The 24,334-nt window shown below is 41.7% G+C and overlaps 2 protein-coding genes across 3 annotated transcripts; one reads left to right on the top strand and one right to left on the bottom strand.

The window, feature by feature from the left end:
• Positions 1–10,473: 10,473 nt before the first annotated feature.
• mfsd8l2 (major facilitator superfamily domain containing 8-like 2) lies at positions 10,474–18,486 on the bottom strand. Its single transcript, XM_041055622.1, has 11 exons — positions 18,411–18,486; positions 17,980–18,165; positions 17,598–17,660; positions 17,341–17,460; positions 16,993–17,072; positions 16,213–16,495; positions 13,627–13,700; positions 12,983–13,196; positions 11,860–11,982; positions 11,552–11,682; positions 10,474–11,009 (listed from the first exon to the last, which is right to left on the bottom strand). The coding sequence occupies exons 1-11, from the start codon at positions 18,484–18,486 to the stop codon at positions 10,929–10,931; spliced, it is 1,431 nt and encodes a 476-aa protein (XP_040911556.1). The 3' UTR covers positions 10,474–10,928.
• Positions 18,487–19,476: 990 nt separating this feature from the next.
• On the top strand, positions 19,477–24,146 carry LOC121192816 (calcium-activated potassium channel subunit beta-3). 2 transcript variants are annotated; one of them, XM_041054719.1, is made up of 4 exons: positions 19,477–19,547; positions 22,335–22,538; positions 22,779–22,953; positions 23,581–24,146. In XM_041054719.1, the coding sequence occupies exons 1-4, from the start codon at positions 19,519–19,521 to the stop codon at positions 23,950–23,952; spliced, it is 780 nt and encodes a 259-aa protein (XP_040910653.1). In that variant the 5' UTR covers positions 19,477–19,518; the 3' UTR covers positions 23,953–24,146. The 2 variants fall into 2 exon arrangements, with proteins under 2 accessions (XP_040910653.1, XP_040910654.1); XM_041054720.1 differs by having other exon boundaries at positions 19,478–20,146.
• Positions 24,147–24,334: the final 188 nt, after the last annotated feature.

A 24,334-nucleotide genomic window follows, 5' to 3' on the forward strand; every position in this document is an offset into this window, starting at 1 on the left:
CAAAGTGGATGATTAATATTGAATAATTACTCTCACAGAGATAAATGATAATCTTGAGGATCCTGGTTTGAATCTATGAAAAGCTCTCTTAAGTATTATAAACAGTTTTTTTTAATGGTTAGAATACATTAAGATACTTGCAGAAATCTCAAGATAATATATTATGAGTGTTAATGGTTAATTTTCTGGATAGTGTTTATTTTTGTTAGGGGCAACAAAACAACAAAACTCATAAAAAGACCAAAAATAACAATGTGTAACTTTGTCTGTCAACTCTTTCTGACTGTGCCTCTCAGCCTCATGCCCACTGGTTGTTACTGAAAGCACCAATCTTTAAAAACAAGGCACAAATATGAAGTTTGTCCTGTGGCTATTAGACAAGTTAGCAGTGCAGATGGTAATAATGGTCTATCAGTGCACCACAGATATTCATGGTCCTCAGAGAATAAATTGGAATAACTTTGGTGATTCCTTAGTTGTTTTTATCTAGTACCATCATCATCAGGTCAAAATCTTAATATTTACTTATTTGGTTTATGATCAGATATCTGCAAAACGTATCCTTTTCCCATCAGCCTCAACTGGACTAATTTGATTAACAAGCAAAGATGGCGAAGATGGTAAACATCATACCTGGTGAACATAAGCACGTTAGCATTGTCATTGTGAGTATGTTCACGTTAGCATTTAGCTCACAGCACCGCTGAGCCTCAGTGCAGCCTCACACAGAGCTAAAGCTGTAGACTCTTAAGCTGCCAGAGTGCTTCATCAGAAAGGATTGTATGATGGTCAAAAAACTTTGGAAACTTTCCCAATTGTGGTAACTTTCCAAAACAGTCCATAATTCACTCCCATAGTGGTGAGAACATTTTCAAAGGTTTCATTTGTCCCTTAAGCCCTCTTTTTTTTTTTAAATTTTACATACAAATGAATGCAACGCCATGAATGTCTTCCAGGAAACGTGCACAATTTTCCCCACATTTAAATGATTATTATTTTTGGCCCCTCGCTACAATAGCTCCCTTTTCACCCCACATTTAAGTGTCACCTTTCATAACAGATATGAACACAGTCAATTTCCAGTGTGGTCAGACAACACGTCTGGTGAACCAGTCCTTTCCAGCATAACCTGGCCACTGAGTCTTGTTTGAAAAGCTGTGGCAGTTTCCTAAAAAAAAAGTTACTTAAGCAAGAGTAAATAATGCTTTTGATAAGGATTATTTTTAGCAGTGGATTAACACACATTTGGTGCCCTAGTGAGTACTCACAGCAGCAGGATGGTGTATGTGGGACTGACTCAAAATAAACTACAGGGCCCGTGTTCGTTGTGATGAAGGAACATGTCACCCGGCGCAGCAGTGTGGCTGACTGATGTCTTTTTAGTAGTTTTAATAGCTCTATGGTACATAGAAATTAGCAATACTGCATCAGACTTTAGATGCTTGTCAGCGTGATCAGCTCCCTGTTGGTCTTTTCGTGAGATTTGTTAACAATAAGAAAAATATAGAATACAACCAGCACACACCTACACGCTCGTTGATTTTCTTATACATAAATCCTTTTAATGACTAACGTGTCTTTTCGTCCTTTGTGGGTAAGAGCCAACAAATTTGCACTCTTTTCTAAGGCTGAATTTATGTTTCACTATTACTTTTCAATGAATCACGACTGGAGACTAAAACCACCCTCAGGGCCACAAACATGAAAACAGCAAGGTCAGTATTTACTCTGGCATCGGTAATATAAAGCTCATCTCAGCACTAGTGTCTCCAATTACGACAGGCCACTGGGCTCACTGCTCTTCCTTAATAGCTTCCTCTATATCTGACACTCTTCATTTCACGTAATGAGAGTCTTCAACATGTGAATAAAGGTATGCATATGATTTGGTACAAGGGCTGAAAATGAGATATGCCTCGGGGCTCACTTCAAACAAGACAAAATTTGCAGCTCAAGAGAAATTCGGTGGCTTTAAACCAGACATCTGTTCTTCGTCCCTCATTGGGGCCGAAAGGAAGCAGCCTGGGCTTCGGTGCCAAGGAGCCTCTTGTGTAAATCTCTGCCAACTTATTTGTCACCGTGGCCTCATTGACCAGAGAACCAGCCAGCCACTCAGCCTAATGATACGGTCATCTGTCAGTTCATCTCACAACTCGCAGCTAAAACCACAGAACATCACAGGGAATTGGAGGCGGAGGAGGGAGAAGAAGGCAGAGGTAGAGGTGAAACCAAATCCCCGACTGGATTCACTCCTTGCTGTTAACACCGTAAAATCACCTAAAGTTTACTGCCTGTCCATTTGCAAGCAATCCAAAGAGGGACTTTACTCTCCCAGGAAGTCTCAGAAAGCTTTTTAACTGCCTGACCTTCCTGTGTTTTTATGGAGCTGGGGAGCAATTTAGCATGTTTTAGTTTCTCTGCTACACCAGCTAAGATGCAAGAAACTGATATGAGGCTGGAAATCAGCACCAGCTATCTGACTGCGGAGAAGGTTTCCATGCCCACAGTATGCAGAAGCTCATATCTGCCTGAAACATCTCAACCTCATTCATCAGTGCTCTGCCCAGCTGGCCTCGTGCGTGGAAGTCCTGCTAGAGTTTATTATAAAACTGGTTTTAAAGTGCATTATGCAATTACCTTGAAATCTAAGGGCCTATAATAGAGATATTTAAGTACACAATGAAGCTGCGGCTGGAAGAGACGTCTGACTGCATCAACAATAGACAGGGAGACAGGGTCGGAGAAAAGAAATCTCTGGAAGCCTGCTGACTCCCAGATAAAGAGACTGTCATACAGCCACAGCTCCAGTTTATCTTTTAATTAATGTCTCATACACCAAGACAAACACACCATCAATAATGCAACAGAAACATGCTACAATATTAATGTCAGATGAAATGAGGTAATTAGACAGGGGAAACTATTTTGAGCACATGTCCGCCCGGGCTAGCATGCACACAGAAACTATCAAGTAAAAAAAAAATAAAAAGAAAAGGCATCCCGCTAAAATAGAGCCATGAGAAGAAGAGAGCAGCTGATCCCATGTGTGACTGTGGCCAAACGGGAGGGGACCGAGGGCCAACATTTTGTTTGTCAGGACGAACAAATGGTGACAAACGATGGCAAATTGGAGTGAAGGCCCCCTGCTGAGCTATGGTCTGCCCACAGGGGTCCCAATAGAGCAGAGGTGCTAGCTTGGGAGAATAAAGACACACACACACACACGTATAAAGTTATCGAAATGTAATAAAGTTCAAGGCGTGGTGTGCACACAGAAACAGCCTCCCACACAATGATAAGACGCCAGAGAAAGGAGCCATTGGAAGACTGGAGACGACACGCACACAAAGGCTCCCTGACTATCTAATCCAATGTTTCACATGAAAGAGTTGAGCCTCTGCTGAGGACATTTGGTCTAATCCTATAAATCTATATGATCGAGACAGATGGAAAGTAAGTTCTCTGTGTCTCTGTCTCTGGAACCAAAAAAAAAAAAAAAAAAACCTGCACCCCTGAAGTGAAGTGAAGCTCTCTTGCGGTGAGCAGCGTAGTAGAAGTGGTAACCACAACACAGTCATAAATAGATTCCAGGGGCCAGCTCCAGCCATGTACAAAAAGTGTATTTCATTTAATTGGCTGGTTGAGACAAAGATTTTTAATTTCCCCTGAGATCTGGGTTGCCAACTTTTGTTTTTACACCGCAGAGAAGAAGAAGAAGAGCACTCAGAGCAGTGCCAGGAATTTACAATGTTCTCTTTTCCACGGGCGATGCTGTGTTTTTCCTCTCCTCAGAGAGCTCCACAGATATTGGATTAATTATGCAGATGTTTAAATATCAACCCTGATAAAAAAGACTCTTACTGGTCTGTGAACCTTAGTTTGTCTGTGCTCCGTCTCCAAAGACCTATCACAGCATATGCTGTGGCACAGAGGACACACACTTCCAGCTTTTCCTTTCTCTCTCCTCCCGTCCTCCGTCCTCCACACAGACAGGCCATTGTGTGCGGGCACAGATGAGATTTGCATGCGTGTTAGACTGGATTACACATGCAGGCTCTGGGAACCTGGACCCCTGTGGTCTCCCTTCACTGTTTGGGCCTGAAAACCGGTGGGCTCCCCTTTCAATCTACAACTTCAAACAAATCTCACAGCTTAATTGGCTCAGGAACATACAAAATCAAAGGTTAAATTCCTTCATTTGGGAGAGTGGGAGACAAAGTTTCGGAGTTTCTTTGCAGCTGCCTGCTGGAATTTGCCTCAAAATCAATCTTGTGAAACCCCCCACCACCACCCCACCCACCGCCTCATCGAGTTTTGCATCCACCAGCACTCAAATTCATAACTTAGGGAGATGAGAGTGTGTGAAAGGGTTAATCCTCTAAGTGATACGTATAATGGAAAGCTTAATCCTTGATCTGAAGACGCTGTGTGTAAGAGGGTGGAGATATCAGATAAGAGCAGCCAAATCTCCTTAAAAATAGCCAAGGACCCAACATCAGTCTGCCAGGAGATGTAACAAACATTTGATGAATTGATTTTAATTTCATATTGCCTCCATGTCAATACTTTCCTTGATCAGATTTTTGCGTGTGTGTATGCTTCGGTCAAGCCCATCATCCATCAGTGTATTTATAGCGCATTTGTTGACAACGAATCAGTACTAAAGTGCCTGCAAACAGGCAATAAAAAATCTCATCTCGAAACACTTGTGTGTCATTACATTTATTCATATGAGCATTAAAGTAAATTGTCAAATGCTGTCTTCTTTAAGCAGCTAAGCCCCGCAGAGCCTCTCCGCTCAGCAGGATTATAAATGAGATAGGATTTAATATTGATCCTCGGCTGACCTCCTATGAAGTTCTCATCATTTTATAATATTCTTCACACATACTGTTAATGAGATCAATGGGCTCCCACGGGTCCATGCACAGATAAACCTTGACCTTAATGCTGTCAGACAACAGGCATGACCGGGCTTTTTACCGCCACAGGGAGATAAAGGAGGGTGAAATGAAACGTGAGGATTCTTTATTTACTTGATTTGTTTACCACAGTCGGTCATATACAACAGTGAATAACAAGAGTTTCTTATTTCTCATTATTTCTTCACGCAGGAGGCTGGAGAGGCCCTGCATCTACCCATAGAAATAAGGTGTTAGTTTGAACACTATTCCATTTTGGCTCCATAGCACACTGAGCTTTGCTGAGTAACGGCACCTTCAAAGGGCCAGACCGTGAAATATTGGATAATTTTTACCTCACACTGGAACGAAACTGGTTGATGAGCAAATTTACTGTCAGCTCTGAGGCTCTCTGCTGCTGCTGCTACTAAGAGGGAAAAAAAACTCTATCTCTTCACAAAGTAACACGAGGTTCATAAGCAAGCCACATACCTAAATGAGCCTGATAATTATCTGAATATATTTCCATTGCAATTACAATGGGCTCCAATCAATGAGCGAGGCCGCCTTAAACTCAGTGCTCATGTATGTCCCAAAGGCATTCATTTCACTAAGACTCACATATGAGTACGGGGGTGGATGGTTGGTGTGGGTGGAGGCAATTGATTCAACGTATCTGTGGCGATGCCAGACGTGTAGAATACACAATCACAGTGATAGGAGCTATACAAAATGCTGAGGGAGGCTACCTGAGTGACTGTAGCCTCTGCACATATACAATCCCCCTGCGCGCCTGCATCACGTGTAATAAATCAAATCATTTGCCTTCCCCACCAGCTAGTCCTGCTTTGTTTTTGAGTCTGGTGCTGCTTATGATGAGAAAGGGGGACATGAAAAACTGTGATTTGTATTCATCGATACCGAGCCGTGAGCACACGCTGTCCCCTCTCTTCTCTTCTCTTTTCCCACTCCCCTGTCAGCTCATTAGCCGCCCATCTCGATATTGCTATAAGGTGTAGATTCAAACTCTCATCCAATTATGCCCGCTCGCACACAAAAGACAGCGAATTAGATAAAGAAAAACTTTCACATTATTGGTCGCAAATTTCCTTCCCTCTGTGTGTGTGTGTGACAAGCAGTTCCTCTAAATCTCACCAACACACACATACACACACACACACACACACACACAGTATTGGACTTGAGCCACACCCTGGCAATGACATCCAGAAGTCAGAGCCTTAAGTCAGCAACAATGACGGGGAAACTGTAAATCTTTGACCAAGCTGGCAGGAGACCAGCCGCTGACATCTTTTTAAAAGATTTTTTAATGAATAGCCCCCACCAAGGAAACAAAATTACATCCTGAATAAATATATTCCGGTAAAATTAAATCTCTTAATAAATGATTTGTAAGGACAAATCTTTCTGCACAAAATATGGATGGGAGTGGGGGATATTAAAAAAAAAAAAGAAGAAGTGAATCATGGAATGAATATAGCTGGCCTGATTTCACCCCCACCAACCCCCCACCCCTTCGTATTTTTCTCCAAACGATAACTCATCTATCATCTACAAGCCATTAACAACCATCCTCAGTTCAGCTAATACCATCAGGAAGGGAAGAGCCACTCTCTGCCCCTCTGCTGCCGCTAACATAATTGTTATACATTGGCTCCAGTCAAATGCTGTTTTCCTCTTTGTGACCAATTACCTTTATCTTTGTTAGATGACGGCGTCAATTTGCCTTCAAAGCAAAAATAAAAATAAAAAGTGGATATAGTTAACCCTTTACTGCATTAACTGTATTTTTTGGGGAGATTTTTTATTTTTTTTGGAAGATTTGAGTCTCTTGATTGTAGATCAATATTTTACATGCAATAATTCACTATTGTTTTTCCAATATCTTCATTCTCTGGTTTCACATTACCCTGGGAAACAGTTGCTTTTGGTTGTGAAACACACAGGAGGATGACATTTTCTGCACTCTGCCTTTGCAGAAGAAGTATAACATGATTATGTTATTCTCTCCTGTTCATTGCTTCCACCCTATTCCACCCAACACTTTGCTTTCCTGAATTGCAAATATGGATCAGTCTTGGTTTTAGACGTATCTAATTCTGACCAACAACATTATATTGTCCTGACAAGTAGCCCAACTGTTGCTCTGAAGGAACAACTTCAAACCATCAGTTATGCTTTTATTATCATGCACATGCTTGCATTTTGTTCCAACCAAAGCAATCAAGGATAAGGCTAAACCTTAGTTGCTTCGTTCTTCTCTGTTCAGTTCACAACACAATACAACACACAACACAAAAAAAAGCACTAAACACTGAACAGTGGTTGCTACCAACAGCTACCACGGTATTTTTACAATCCACTGAAATAACTGCAATTAGCCGAGTTATTCCTCCTCGACATGGCATGTGAACAGTTACTATATAGAAAGCAGTCTGAGTCATTTATAACCACATAGTAGTACATGAGGATACTTCCACTAAAGCTCTACTACACCTTCATCTGTTCCACAACCAGCTCCACCAAAGCAACCAGAGTTTCCACTCTCCAATTACATAACATTATTTTGTCTTTGGCGTCTTACTTTCCTGCTCACAAAACTCCATCTCCATAGCGACAAACTCTCATCCGTGGTTCACCGAAATAATTGTTGGCTCCTGCATCAAATGGTTGTTCTGTGTATCTTTAAAATTTCATAACTTGTGCATCTGTGACTACCTTTGGTATATTTAACATAAAAGCCCAAGGCCTCTGACTTTTCTATTTATGTCCTTGGGGGGTTGTGTGCCGCCTCTATAGTGTGTTACCAAGGCTGAGTTGAAAGATAGTTGACTGCACTGATAAAGACAAATATTAAATATTAAACATTTTAATATATTATTATTATATTTATTGTTATCATTAATAATAATGCCATTAATAATGTTTTTAACGTTTTAATATATTTTATTAATATAAAATAATAATGATTGTTTCACAGTTAAATAATAGGCTAGAAATAAATTTCCCCCCCACAACTCCACCAAACCCTGCAGCTCCACCTGAAACCTATCTGAAACACTCATGTTTAAAACACAGCAGCAACATTATGATCTCTGCTATATGCTGTGTGTCGCGGTCGTACGGGGTCGAGCTAGTCGGCTGGGACTGTCCTGTGGTGGGTGTAGCTGCGTGTAGCTGCCGCTTAGCTTGTTAGCCTAGCTGATTAGCCTTAGGCCGCTAGCTAGCAGTAGCGGCTATAATGTCAACAAACACATCTTACAGCGATACAAGGGGGTTTATTTGTCAGTTACATAGAAATACTAATGTATGGCATGACAGCAAAACAACATTTGGACTACTGAGTCAACGTCCCCTAAAACACTAGGGCAGCCTAAAAAGTCCCAATGAAGTCCATATAAGACTACCGGCAACTTAATAATTATTACTATGTAAACAAGCATTAAGCGACAACCTAATGATATAAACACAGCCACAAAAACCAAGTTAGCTTGCAAACATACCTTTGACGAAGTGGTCACTGCAGACACAGGCATTAGCAGACTGCTCCTCCCCACCGCAGACGTAGGTTTAAGATCCACCTTTTACGGCCTTGCTCTGTAAGTTTTTTATATTTCTCACCTTGGTGGGTGACTACGTTTGGTGCCCTATAATAGCTTATTTTCTTTTTCTCTATTGGAACGATTTGAGCGCCGGTAAACTACACAAAACATAGGCATTTTTCCACACGGTAGATTCTCAGTGTGTCAGTCAGGTAAAGGCTGAAACACCTGCCCTCCATCAGAATTTGGCGCCCTCGCGCCGCTGCGTCGTGACATCACGTGAAGCCCACCTATTTCAGGAGAGGTTTTTTTTTTCTGTGCTGTTCTCACTCGTTTGAAGTGGGCGTGGCTTGGTTAGAAAAAGGTGAGATCGCGTACTTCTGAGAACCAATCAGGATTTGGAAACATTTGAATCAGAATCTGATGATAGTAGATGGGTTGTTGAGTTACTGTCAATCAAATCTGAATGAAAACCACATCCACACAGCCCATGATGGATATAGACTGAGTTGTCAGTGATAAACTCCAAGTGTTTCTCACTTTGATGTTATAGAGAAATAATTTGAAACCAAGCTTTCCATGTAATCGCAATGTACCTGTTTGAGCCTGTCCTTTCTCCCTCATTTTCTGAACAATATAGAAAAAGGCAAAAACACAAAAGAAAAACACCTTCAAAATAAGATAAACATCATCATTAGGGCACAAACACATATACTGGCTGGTGAAGTATGGTGTATTTACATTTTATTTTTGTCTTATATACTGTATATTCATGCTAAATTTAGTGTGATATTAGCAAATGCAGTGTAACACTTAACGTTAGTGACAAATCTGCAGACAGTGTCAGTAATGTCAGTTACACGGCCGTGGTATCCATCAGAGCTTTGCTAATTAAAGCTAGTCAACATCAGCCACCATGGTCATTACCAGACCAGTAAGGCTGTAGCAGCAAAAGCCCTGAGTATATTAAACTGAGCAAGGGTGCAGTTCACTGTTCATGAATTCAACTTTTAATTTGTTAGAGAAAGAATCTTATATTTCTGGAGTCACTCACATATCTCACATTTTAATTAATAATAACTGCTGAAAATGTTTTTTAACTGACTGGTGCTTGTTTAACTGTGAATATTTACTGTTATAGAGGAGAACTGAAGTTTTCAGGGGCTTTAAGTTGTTGTATAGGAGTTTCTTTGAAAACACAAGACAGCAGGAATCATGCTGAAAAAGCGAGCCAGTCCAAAGAGAGTAATTCAGGCTTGACCTGATTCTATGCACTCTGTTATCTCCCTTAAAATGTCAAGTACCTGAATACGCTGATCAGGGCATGAAAGTACTTATATATATTATGTCCTTGAGTCCCTGAGATTAGAATTTCCATTTCAGGCGAAAAGCCTTTGGAAAACCAAATATCACATGCTGAGTGTAGAAAACTGGAAAGGTTACTGAGCCTTATCTGCAATTATGCAAAAACACAGAGATTGGCCAAACCCATGCTCATTGGTACAAAGGGAATTTACAATGCCTTGATGTTGCTTACAGCATTCTCCTCTTAGACACAAATGTGTAGCATACAGCACATCCTAGAGGAGAATTTAGGCTAGAACGGCTGACTATACACTATTCACACCTTGTCATGTTTTGAATTATGCATACAGGCAATTAAACTTTAACCCTCCCCCCATAGTAATAACGACAGAGAACGCTAATTAACAAGTATTTTTTTAAATTTTGGTTTTAATTCAAGAGCTTCTCATTTGCACATAAGATACAGAGGAATAGGTCCAGGTAACATCTAACTGGTTTAGTTTCATCCAACTTTGCACAGTTGTGCGCACAAGTGCACAATTTTCCTGCACAACACTACAAATAAATACCAAGAAATCTGTAAAGCTTCACTCTCTTTGACCTTCTTCTTCTATCAGCTTCACTGACATGGAGCTGCTAAGATGTTGACAACTCCGCTTCTGCACTCATTGTGTCAACTGTTTCATATTCAGAGAGAGCGGGGGTTTTTTTTAGAGGAAGAAAGACAAGAAATGAAAATTTTGGTACATGGGTCACATTGTAAAACCCTGCTCTCTTATCTTTTCATCAACACCTGGGAATATAAATAGTTCAGTTTAAAAATAATGGCTTTCATCTTCAATTACACCTCTGAATATTCAAAATGAGAGCAATGGTGCCCCCTTGTGTAAAATATAATTAATAGTCTGATATGCATACAAGGTGGATTCTAATAAAATCTACCGATAGCAGAGACTGTGCATTGCATTAAAATATAGTGTTTTACCTGTGAAGTGTTGATCACCTCGGTGGCAGGTTATGAGGTACATGTTATCTGAACATTTTTATTCCACACTCATACGTTGTCCTGTGCAGCAAACTTGTATTGATTCTCTCAGAAGTGAAGGGCATTCCCTCTGTCCGTCTTTGGCCTGCTCTGCTCTTCAGACAGACTGCAGCTCTATCCTCCGCTGTCAGAGCTCTGGGCGCACTGCACTGCCTTGGGCTCAGTCAGGCGTTCGTAGGACAGCGCCGTCATAACCTACAAAAGAGTACAGCATGATATGGCTTTAGAGAATAGAGAGCACCAAGTAATAAGTAGAGGCTATCAAAGACATGCTGACTTAAGGATTTTCCTGGCAATTACACCCTGTAGCAACTGTTTTTCAGTTTGGGTATGTGAAAAAAAAATGTTTTCTTACACGACAGCGTTGAATATTTTCAAAAGGAGAAGGTACACAGAGGGTAGAAAAAAGACATCGTTGTACATGCCTGTGCAGTAAATATAATCTTTTTGGGATGCTTTAAACAAACGAAATATAACTTGTTAATTAGTTAATTAGTTTAATTAGTTTCCAGTCTTTGTGCTAAGCTAAGCTAACCAGCTTTATAGTTCATGGACATAGCATTATAGATATTTTCATCTAATTCAGCAGGACGGCAGTGAAGTGTATTTCTCAAAATATCAAACAGTTACTGTAAGATGTAAATCTTACTTTCAAGCTATTCCTTCAGTTCATCATATTACCACTTTTCTATCTGTTGGATGCTATTAAATATTCAAAGGTGCTGTGATCTGCTTACTGTGATCATTACGAGGAGAGCTAGCATCATGCCCAGCATGATGTACAAATTATTTGTAAGTCCTCCAGCCCACAAAGGACCCAAGATGGTGGCCAGGCCCCCAACTGAGCGTCTGACACCTTGGCTGAAACCTTGAGGTGACACATCACAAAAGGTTGTTAAAGGTTGTTTCTTTCATCTACAAACATTAAAATATGGTACAAGTACAGTATGAATAACTCTTTCATTGCATCACATATGCTGAGCAGCAAACTGTTCGTTTTAACATGTTGATTCGTGCAAACAGTTCCAAGTTAAAACAAGCCAACCTTGTGTTTTCTCTGCAGTGACTTTGGAGAACAGAGACACCTGAGACACTGCCACAAAGGGAAGCCCCAGCAGCTGAAGAAACACTCCGATGATGAAAGCCGTCAGCTCCCATCCATAACCACCTGGTGGGGATGGAAAGATAATACCACAGTATAACAGTATAATTAGAATTGTTTGTCCACAAATTATATGAAATATATAATTTTAAAAATGACATTTTTAGGCTGTAATCTAACACTAACACTCTAAAACTCTCACATAACTAAAATGTGTGTATTTCACAGATCTCACAGCTATGAAATTATAATGTTTTGCTGCTTTTTATTTCTGATAAGCGGTGATAATGATTTAAAGTGTGTGACAGATCATACTTCAGTTATCCAGCCCCTCTTCTCTCGGGTTTTTAAGTTCCTTCCACAAACGGGTTGGCACCACCAGAGATAGCTCTATCTGAAAACGAAACCACTGCCAAGCTGGCAGCCACTACATTTTTGTTCTCTGCTGCTTTGCATCATGCACATGTTTGTGTGAATTTGTGCCCACTCAAACTGTTGGATGTTCCTGCATAAGCTGAAAGTCTATAATCTTACAATCAAAATGCATCACAACCAGTAAAACATGTTTCTTAGTGGTTCAAGAAAATTTCTTCAGGTATGTTTCTTATTGGTTTTATATTTTTTGTCTGGCTGTTTTAACTGTAACTGTAACAAATAGCAAACAAATGTAGGACGTGCTTTAACAAATAGCATTTTTGTCTAATTAGATTACTGTAATCCTTTTATACTGTATGTACTCAGGCGCTCCCAGGGGTCCAGCACCTGTTACTTGTAATCAGAGCGATCAACGTGACGAGCTGCAACAGACACAGGCCATCATGAACATACAGAATCTAGTTTGCCTGTATGATCTCCTGCTGGCCTGCCAGACCCTGAATGATATCATTCACAGAGCACATTCAATTCGGCCAGTGTGTAACCCAATATGGCTCCGCTGTGCTCTACACACCAACACCAGTCGCACAGAGAGGATTTGGCACAGAATACGAGGCATTTTTGAGTCTGCCTGTGCCTTTGCATTCGTGTCTTGGAGTGTGTTTGCGTGTTTTCTCGGCCAGGTTTGCACCTCGAGGGTTGCAGAGGAAGATGAGGCACCAGATACAGGCGGAGCAGCAGATGACCAGGCCCACGGCCAGCACGGCGCGGTCCGCCACCTTCCCGCTCAGCCAGCGCACAAAGAAGAAGCCCAGGATGACCTCCACCCCGCACAGGCTGTACATCAGGCTGTTGCCCAGCTCACTGAAGCTGAAGTAGCGCTGCGTCAGAGGAGTCACCATGGTCTGGGGATTTTTAGAAAGATGTTCACAAGGTCAGTCACTTAAATCAGTCAGAGGTAGAGGAGGAGATTCTTATTAGAGCTGAAACAAGCACCTTTTACATGTTCCAGAAGCTTCATTCAGTCCAGATCAAAAGAAGTGTTCTGTTTTGATATTAAAATGATTATATAATCTAAGTCAGCACTGTGTGACTATTCAGTCTCCGCAGCTCAATAAGAAAAGAGAAAGCCTCTCAGACGGATTATGTTCACTGGTTGCATCAGTTTTACTTTGAGCATTGATACTTGATTATTTTCTCGAAGTAACAATGCAGGTCTTTCCAGGTAAGGCCCAGATGGATGCAGCATGGATGAAACCCTGGGTAAAATACTGTGACATTCGGTGAAATGTTTGGAAACTCAGGCTGATGGATCTCAACGGTAACTGCTCTCACCTCCAGCGCTGTCTGATTGAAGAGAGTGATGAACTGAGCCGTGAGGAGCACAACCACCTCCTCTCTCAGGAACTCTGCAGAGTGAAAGACAGAGAGAGACACTGAAAACCAGAGAAACCAAAGAGAGAGAAAAAAACCAACAAGCTCAAGCGGTAACATTAAATTGAAAGTTTCGACTGGCAAGTTACATTGAGATAAAGGAGTTTAAAGAGAAAAGAAAACTTGGACTATCTGAAAGTAATCTTTAGACTGAGAGAGACGGGCGTGACAAATCCTGGCGGGTTGGTCATGTTGATCCTCTTGTCCAATAAGCTGTCTATTTCTTTTTCTAGAGATAAGTGTAAGTTCTAATTTTTTTTTCTTATGTCCAAAACATGGTAACACAAGAAAAAAAAAGTATTTTAATAAATTCCAAATTTTGATACCAGCTTTTCCTGGAACAAAAACTCCCTTATGGACTTGGAGAGGAGGAAAAATGAGCTGGGCTTGCTGCTAAATTTGGATGTACGCGCCAGATGGCTGGAGGAATGGCTTGATATTACAGTGTGTGGTCTTCTGTGCTTCAGTCCTCTCTGTTTAGTGCTTGAGCTATTGTTTACAAGGTTTCACTTTTGTATACTCTTGCATGATGTGCATATATGCGGTGTGCACTAGTTGTGTGTAGGTAAACATAGGTTCACAAACTCATAGAAGCTTAAAGGGGCCGTCAGGTGACTTATTATTGTACTTCCATTAAGATGGAGGACATGCAAGACACTTGATTTAAAAACAAATTAGAGCAGCCGAGATTAAATTAGTCTGACTGTTAGTCCCTAGTGTGAGTCAACATCCTAAAATACTGGTTTCTGTTTCCTTAGACCATTATTGCCTGGTAAAGTCCTGTAGTTCCAAGACAAGATAACCCTGATTTTTAAGACTGAGCTGTCTAGAGACGTCATGAAGAGTAAAGTGATCTTCTGAAATTGGTCTAAAAATTGGCAAAGTGACCCTTTGAACTAAAAAAATAAGCAAATAAATAATCACCAATCACTAGATACAGATATATTGGCTTGTAATAATATACAGTGTGTTTGTTATGAAGCATTTATCAGCCGCAAAGAAATGCCCAAATTGTTCAGCAGCGGATTTAAAACTGCTAACAAAACTCTGTGGACACTATGTTCTACTGTGTCATCCAAGCAGTCATTTTAAAACATTTTTGGGAAAGGTTTATGTTTATTCACTTTCTTGCTGAGAGTTAGATGAGAAAATTGATACCACTCTCTGTGATTTCATTATAATGTGAGAACCAACAGCTGCTTAGCTTAGCTTAGCATAAAGACCAGAAGCAGTTCACATTGCGCAAAGGTAACAAAATCCATCTACCTGCAACTCTAAAACTCACCAATTTATACATTATCTCTTTATAGCTTTGACACAGTGAAAACACAACTTGCTGTTTTTATTCTTTGGTGTGTGTTTGGGTACTGAAATACTTCATATTAAAGTAAAAAAAACTGGGGTTTTGTACATCTGTGGAAAGACTGACCCAGTTCAGAGGGAATGCATTGGCAAGACAGACAGTATGACTTTCCCTTTTCATGCCAATAAAGTCAACATTCATTGAAAAATATATGAGAGAGTCAGAGGGAAAGAAAGTTGTGTAAATTTCCTTGTTCCAAAAGCAAAACTTCACACAGGTTTTGAGATGTTTTTTTTTTCTCTGCGACCCAAAGCAGAAAATAAAAGGACTTCATAAAAGAAAGTGAAAGATATGCCCGAGTTTCAAAGGTTCCTCACTGATACACAAGAAGTCAGGGAAGATCAATAATTTACGAGCGTGAATACCAGACACACTGTAACTGCTAACAGACACTCACACAGTACATGCCAGAGCTGCAGATATCCTCCGGTTCTGCTTGAGAGTTTCTGGAGTTGTTAAATTTTCTTTAAAACAAAGCCGAATCAATAAGATGAATGTTGGCCGCATTACCAATTCTGTCTCCATTTCATCCACAAGTCAGCCACAGCAAGCCAGTCGATAAAAAAGGAAGTCTGCTATCCATCCGTTTGCCACATCTTCAAAGAGTGAGAGAATCGATACAAAGGTTTGACACAAACACACACACACACACAAACATACACTCATACTCAGACACACTATTCTCCAGGTCTCTCTCAGGAATTCTGTGTGGCATGTCAGATTAGATTCCCTGTGTATAGATTGGACTTGTGTGTGTGTCTGGTTTATGTCAGAGCTTGTGTGTGTGTGTGTATATATATATATATATATATATGTGTGTATGTATATATATATATATATATAGCTGGATGGACTGATATGATGTCACGTGTCCTTATGGATTAGTGTTATACAAGTTAACATGGGAAGCAAGCTGTGATTCTGTGTTGCTATTGATCAGCTTCTTCTGTACTTTGTTAGTGTGTGTGTGTGTGCGTGTGTGCGCACTTGTAAGAAAATCAATAAAGCAGACATGAACCGTGTGCATTGGCAGTGACACCTCTTCCTACCTGAATCCCACAAAGAGGGCTGAGGAAAACTGACAGTCATTGCTGAGGACAGGCTTGTCAAACCTGCTCCCTCACCTCTGCTAGCACTGAAGTTTTTGAAGGGGTTCGAGACTGCCGAGGCGTCGTGGACAGGCTGCATCTCAGACGAGGTGGAGGTCTCCAGTTGGTTGGAGTTGACAGCTCTGTAGGTGTGCACCGGCTCCTCGTCGGACCCCATTAGAGGCACCTCCTCATCATCATCCTCCCCCCGTTTCATCTCCACCATCACGGCTCCACCCTCTGAGCTGATGGGTGGCACGTCCCAGTACATAGCCAGGACAACACACTGGAGCAGCACCCACAACAGGCACATGAAGATCTGAGAGTATGGAGAAGAAAGACAAGAACGTCCTCGTATACTTAGAATACTAGAATTAAACGTCAAAAAAAATCTTCACAACATCAGATTCCTAGAAAAGCAGAGACAAAGTATTTGATATGTGGAGGATAGTTTCCAACAATAACATCACCCGGCGCAGTGAAATAAAGAGAGACATGTCTCGTCAAATTATGTGGAAAAATGAAAGTAAGCTTAGAAGAGCTTTGTTATATCTCATTTAAGCTACATCCGTGCAACAGGTGTTTTATTCAGAGACTCGTGAGATGGAAATAGATCGATATGGATTGTTAAGGACCCGCGTATTGCTGCAGGTGTTCTGTATTCTCCTTACTCAGAGGAGAACAAAGAAGAAAAAAAAAAACTACATGTGAGGCAGGAGGAGTGTAGAATGCAGAGTGACTATTTTGCGGGACTGTTTCTGTATTCATGAGGCTTTCGGAGAACCTTAAGATTACTGATTATCTGGAAGCTGTTACCCCAGGAGATGTATACTTGTTCACAACAAAGGGCCCCAGTTTGAAATCACACAGCCGCAGGAACAGGTTGAACGCCGGCCCTGGAGAGACAGGAGGAAGCACTTTAAAAAGGAGATGGAATAAAAACAGAGGATGTGTGGAGACAGTAGCCTCCACCTTAGTGATTTTATTGAATGTCTCCTTCTCACAGTTGAAACTGCACATCAAAAAAAAAAAAAAAAAAAATCACAAAACCCTTCCTACTGTCTGATATATCTCAGAAGAGAGGGGAGGAGGACAGAGGTGAAATGACACTTCTGTCTGTGGTAAGATTAAAGGGGGTGGGCTGTGGGGGGGGGGGTGACTGACCGACAAGGAGGCCAGCTTGTCGACAGGCCATAATGGCAGCAAAGATACCGGCACGCTCCTCCGGCCGCGTGCTCCGAGTCAGGAAACCAAAGATGGAGGAGCCCGCTCCTGCACCGACACCTGAGAGGAAACCAGTATCCTCCTGTTACACCTTCAGAGTCTACATATCACTGATACAGTACATGCTGTGTGTGTTATTTCACTACATGTATGTATGTGTGTGTGTGTGTGTGTGTGTGTGTGTGTGTGTGTGTCACCTGCTACAAGCCGACTGCTTAACAACAGCCACTTTGAATATCCAATAAAATACATGAAGTTACCTGAGGAGAAAATAAAAATGAAAATAAAAACATCTCCATTTTAGATGAAATTCCAACAATGGTTTCAGCCGTTCAAGCAACATAGATAAAATGTGAACTTTCTCAACCACCATTGGATGGACTATCACGAAATTTTGTGCAGACATTAATGGTGCACCACACCAGAAGTTTAACATTTATGATTTTGTTTGAAATGCCTTATAACTTCAGTGAATGGTTTCAGACAGAACCCAAACATGAGCTACAGAGTTTCAGTCAACAGCTGAACACACTGTCTAAACCTCTGTCATGTGATTTGTCTTGTGGTGCGACTACTCACCAGCAATCTCAAAAAGATTGGAAAAAAGGATGATGGACTTTGTAGTTTTGCACCGATCCGACCAAAACCCGAAAAGCGGGCCCGTGAGCAGCCCGCTCAGACTGAAAGCGGACAGACCCAGACCCAGGAAGTAAGGAGGGGCCTCCAAAATCTGCAGATACCTCCATATTGTAGGCAGAATGACGGCTGAGACCGCCCGAGGCAAAAGATGGAGGATGAGCATGGAGGAACGTGTAGAGATGCAGAGAGACGTGTAAATAACAAACTTAATTTACCCACAGTAAAATGTATTTAAATTAAATCAGATGCCAGGTCCTCTGTGTTGTGAGCATACAGCCAAAATGCCAAGCAGATTTTTTTTTTCCATTCTGCTCTAATGAGACCACTATGTCATGTCTTCAAGTCTATCAAAGCTGTCACAATGGACTTACCATACTCAATGCCGCTCAGCATGAATATCAGTCCGATGGTAAGAAAAGTTAGATTCCTCTTTTGGTGATTATCCATTGTGCTCAGTGGCTTGCTGTCTTTCATACACTGACTTCTGTCTGCACATGTTGTTCAGAAATGTTGTTCAGAGACATAATCAGATAACAGGAGACACTGTGCGTCCAATTACCACTGCTGGTCCAGATAATCAGAGGAATTTGTCTCACCATTGTATAAAGGCCATTTCAGAACTTCATACAGAGAGTTAACAGAGATCACATAAAGCTTCTGCAATAGAAGAGGCTCAGCAGGGGTGAGACCTGAAACGCAGGACAGAACACATCAAATCAGCGTCTGAGACAGAGCGGTCCAGTGTTGAAATCATTGCAGTAGTCCTTTTCCATCAGGCATTTATGTTAAAGATGAAATTCTGTTTGAGTCACGTCCGCAGTGCAGCACCACGCCGTGAGCGTCACGGACGAGGCAATGTCTCGGGTTACCAGGTGAGCTAAAGTACACTGAGCTTTATACATTTTTAATCTTGTTTTCTTCAGTTTCATCAAAAGCACTTGATTCTCCCACAGCCCTGTGAAGAAATGTGGCCAGGCCTGCTCCCTTTTTGTTGGTTACAGGCATGAATACCTTTACTGTTTTCACAGAAAAACAGAGACACTGTTTGCCAGTGTACAGACACAATAAATCACACGTAGTCATAAAGCCATACAGGTAATAAAATATCTCAGATAAACCATGATTACATTTGCCAGAATATGGCACTTTAACACCAGAGTGTGTGATCAAAGAAAATGTTCAAAATAACACTCCATTGTATTCAATACTGAATAAATTAGGTACGACGTCGCTGTCTGTTTTATTGAATGGTTGGCTCCATTTCCAAGCTGCTGTGGTGTTCCTAGCCTTGGGCTTGTTATATTAAACAGAACTGTCACCAAGTTAATACCGCCATATGTTTTTCCAGCAAGCCATGAATAATACAGGGAGTTTCGATTGTTTGAATAACATATATAAACTCGCTCAGCATCTTGCACTCATATCACAAAGTGTTTGGGACAGTCTGACAGGTTTCAAGCTCAACAGCCTGACTGGATAATGAAACGTCATAGGACACATGTGTTTGGGTCAGTACTGCTTCTGTATGTATGTGTGTGTGTTAATGTGTGTAAGGATGGCTGATTTGACTTACAGTTGCCACATTGTGCCTCCTTCTTGTCTTGCTCTGTCTGGCTTTCAAGCTGACTTCGTTGCTGCTGTTTCATTCTGTGCAAAAAGTTAATAACCAAGAGGGGATTCAGCTTTTCCATGACAAACTGCTGCATGCAGCTGAGCCTCACGGGCCCACTGAGAGGCCATTAGCATCCTACCTGCCTTACCTGTGGTGGTGTCTATAGAAACACAAATGAGAGTGGAAGGTGTTGTTGCACTCACCTTTGAGCCTTGGTAAACAACAGGGAGTTCCTCTGTGAATAAATCGCAATCTAGTCCACTCAGTCAGTCACCACGCTGCACTGGAGCCTGCTGAAGATGTGAGAGGAGCTGTTGACAGAAAGACATTTGACTTTCAGATAGAGAGGAGCTTGTTAGGTGGCTATACATACACTTGGGGCTAGGTGGTGGCTGCAATAGGAGAGGGCATGTTCTTGAACACAGCTTCTCCCCGGCGGTCGTTCAGCATCCCCATTAACATCAACCTGCAGGGTGCTCGCAGGCGGCAGACGCGGTAAGAGAGGACAATCGACTGGGCCAGGCAGCAAGGCTTTGAAAACACTGTCGGGAGTTCATTATGAAAGGAAAAACACTGGAGAAGTTTGACAAAGCTTCAGGAGGGAATGTGTGGGAAAAGATGAGCATGTATTGTTATACATGATGTATATGTATGTTAAGTGTGCAAAAAAAAAAAAAAAAAGGTTAGGTGAGGTTAGATGAGCCAAATGCATGGAACCGACAGGATTGTAATGGCTAAAATTCATGAACTTAAATTTACTTGTCATGGAGACAATATTCTATAAACTGTTAGCCTGTGAAAACTGCTGCATGTCTTCTGTGGCCCTGGAGAAACTTTCAGAGAAAATAACCCTAAAGATGTCACCAGGGTTTTTTAAAGGTCTCCGGTGGAGTTTTATGCCTTCTGACCATAGACTGTATAAGACATGGACGTAGCACCCGTGACGTCACCCACTGGTTTCGGGGAGTCGGTTTTGTGACCAAACCATGGGCAGTTGAGCTGCGCCATCTTGGATTTTAGTGGGAGTGTACTTTCCATATTTGGCGACGAGGCGGTTACTCTATGGGTCAGCCGGCCGAGAACCACTCGGCCACTTAGCTCGGAGCAACCGAGCTAGCCTAAAGCTAATCAGCTAATCAGCTAGGCTAACAAGCTAAGCGGCAGCTACACGCAGCTACATCCACCACACGACAGTCCCCGAGTCGGACCCGACTAGCTCGACCCCGTACAACCGCGACACAGAACATACAACAGAGATCATAATGTTGCTGCTGTCTTTTAAACATGACTGTTTCAGACAGAGAGATTTTAGATGGAGCTGCAGGGTTTGGTGGAGTTGTGTGGGGAAATTTATTTCTAGCCTATTATTTAACTGTGAAACAATCATTATTATTTCATATTGATAAAATATATTAAAAAGTTATACCTATAACATATTAAAATATTATTATTTATGATAACCAAAATAATGATAATAATAATAACAATATATTAAAATGTTTAATATTTAATATTTACCGGCTTTCACCGCTGCCTCCACCCACTATCCACTTAGAGTTACAGCAGCCGCTTACTGACGAAGCTGCTCTGTCCATGCAATGTCGGACTTTTTAAACAGAAAAATGAGACGAAATAAAATTGTAGCCTAGTATTCCCGTAATAAACGTACTCTGAGAGCACGGAACACACCGCAGCAGCGTTCCTAACATTAGCTGCTCCGGTCCCCTATCTGTATCAGCAGCGACCATAAATCGGCAATGAAGTCATAAGCCAGCGGCAAAATATGCTAATACATGCTAATTAGTGCAAACATCCAGGTAAAATAGTGAGAAATTTACTTACCGAAAAAACTGCAACACAGACTCCTTCGACGGTCGGTTAGTACAGTCTACACTACAACAAGCCCTATCTGTCACAAAAACCTACCCGAACATTGGCAAACAAACGCGGACACTGCAGCCCCTGTCAGCCACTGGAGGTAGCCGGAGGCCTCTGGATGTAGCTGCCTAGCCCAGCCGATGCTTCAGCAAAGAGCTAACTGCCAGTGCCCGTCTATGGGGCTGTCACTCAACGTAACTACGCCATAATTTATATAAGAATTTTAAGCCTAAATAACACTAAAAGGGTTGTGGTACAAAAAACATTCCCCCCAGGCTGTAAAGGGCTATTTTAACATGGGGGTCAATGGAGAATTGCTCAGCCAGCCCCCAGCGGCAGCCGAGGAACTGCAGCTTTTTGAACGCGGAAGTGATCCTCACTGCTGAAACTGCCCCCTTGTTTCTGACTATAGTGGTCCTTCCTGCACCATCACCAGGTCAAAAATATATTTTTAAAAAACATTACATGGACACACAAGGAGGCTCCAGTTTAAATGTGAAGGTGAATCTCAGCCTTTGAACTCGAGATCACAGGCATTTTAATAAAAAAATAAAATCTAAACTGTTCAAATACTTGTTGCATTTTCTCCCTGAAGAGGAATCATGTCGTCTGAAACAACAGAAAATGAATCAAGTGAACCAAATCCATTCAGGAGTTGAACACGAGTTTTGTTGATGCATCGAATCAACAATTTAATCTGACTGGCTGTTGGATTGAATCATCACATCCCCGGTGGCCATGCATGCATTCATATGTGTGTATGTATCCCTGTGTGTGTGTGCGTGTGTTTGTGTATGAGCGACAGGGAGGTCCTCCGCACCACAGTGGCACAAGAGCAGGAGTGGAGCAAAGGCGTAGATGGACGTGGAGGGGAGCGAGCTCGGCCCCAGATGCCAGTGTCAAGTGTTGGGGAGGACAGAGCCATCCTGCTGGGCTTTTCCATGATGGCCTTCTCCGCGCTCATGTTCTTTTTGGTTGGCATCACTACGGTCAAACCCTATGTCAACAGGTACACTGTGGTCTGTCCAGTAAAACAGAAAAAAGCAATTCCTCACATTTGTGCACCTGGAACTGGCAATTTTTTTTTAGGGGGGAATTTTTGCATGATAAATGACTTAAATGAAGAATCAGTTATCATAACTGTCAGTTCATGATTTACAGTGTAGAACTTTTAGGAGAAACTCCTCTCTAGATCAACAAAGAAACATTCGTGAAACCTGAATTTTCTTTCCTGGTTCTTGTTTTCCAGTAACTGGAAGGAGGAGGCCAGCTGTGTGCTGCTGCAGGCCGACATCCTGAAGGAGTGGGTGGACTGCAGAGGTGTGAGCACCGTGCCGTGCCTCAGGGTGACAGTTAACCTCACAGCCTCCAATCAAAGTGCTTTACTGCACTTTGATGAAGAATCGGTCTTCCTCTCTCCCGAGGTAGGGATGTCTTGCACCAAAGTCCAGCATTTCGGTCTCACCTTATAGCTTTATGAGGTTTGCATTTGCTTTGCACCAGGTGTGGCTTGTCGAGTGCCAGGAAGGAACACCTGCAGGAAACTCAAGGCCCTGGGGGAGTGGATTTGAGCATTAAAGCTTTTACGTCTGTTTACTATATGTGACATGTAGGACCGCTGTGTTTAGTGGATGTTAATTTTGCTTCTCAGGACTCAGAGTAATCCTAGTTTTCATATTAGCCATCTAAGCAGGGACTTCAGAAAGCACCTGGGAGAGAGGTGAAGGCAAAAAACTGAACTCGCTGACAGGATGGAAAACTAGCAGTACTCTGATTCAGTGCCCTTGTGGATAAGCAGCAGATGTTATTAGGGGATGCTGCTCTTCTGCTCCATTCAAAGAGATTGTATGAAACACTTTTCAGTACCTGCGCAGCAAACGGAGAGGCTTTTCCTTTTTTAACAGACAGAAAAACAGAATAAAAAAAAAAAAAAAAAAAAAAAAAAGAACCTTGCAGCTGGTCTCACTGATTGCAATCAGCACTGCCAACTGTAAAAAGGAGGTCAATGATAAAAAAAAAATTACACTTGATTCATATCTGTACTTTCACAGTGTTTCTACATACCCAAATGTCAGATGGACAGAGCAGCTCTTCAAGACGAAGTCCAGAGAGTGAAAACAATCGTGGCCTCTAAGCTGGAGAACTCATCATGCCTCACCGACCCCACTGGTACCCCCTGGTACCCCCATGTCATCTTAAAAAGGAAGTACACGTTGGAGACTGTCCTCTTTGCACTGCTGTGGCCCTGTCTCCTGCTGGGTGGTGGAGCCCTGCTGGTGGGCCTCGTGAAGCTGACACAGTTCTTAGCTCACCTGTCCTCTGAGATGTGCAGTGAGACTGCAAGGAGCAGGCTGACATCAGGACACACACGGGGGAAATTGTACAGACTCCACCGGAGGTCCAGCATTCAGTCGCCCACTTGACATATTCAGCGTTTGTGCTGCCAATAACTGTAAAACAAACAAGCCAAAACACAGTTTGTTGTCATGTAACTGGTGCACATTGTGAACAAGGGCTGATAGGTATAAAGCCTTGTAAATGACAGACATTATGATAATGTGTAAATAAATGTAATAAAATCGTCTATTTCAATAGGGAGAAATGTTTTTATTCAACAGTACAATAAATGAATGCATACAGTTTCTTATCAGACATGGTCATATGAGGATGACTAAAACAAATATTTGAAGAGGTTTTTTTTTATGATATATATACAGATGATAGATAACTAACATATGAATCTGTTCTCTTTTTAAAACATGCAGGGTAGCTTCTTCCTCTTTATTGTGCTTACAGACTTCTACT

Source organism: Toxotes jaculatrix, chromosome 14, assembly GCF_017976425.1.
Source record: "Toxotes jaculatrix isolate fToxJac2 chromosome 14, fToxJac2.pri, whole genome shotgun sequence".
NCBI lineage: Eukaryota > Metazoa > Chordata > Actinopteri > Toxotidae > Toxotes > Toxotes jaculatrix.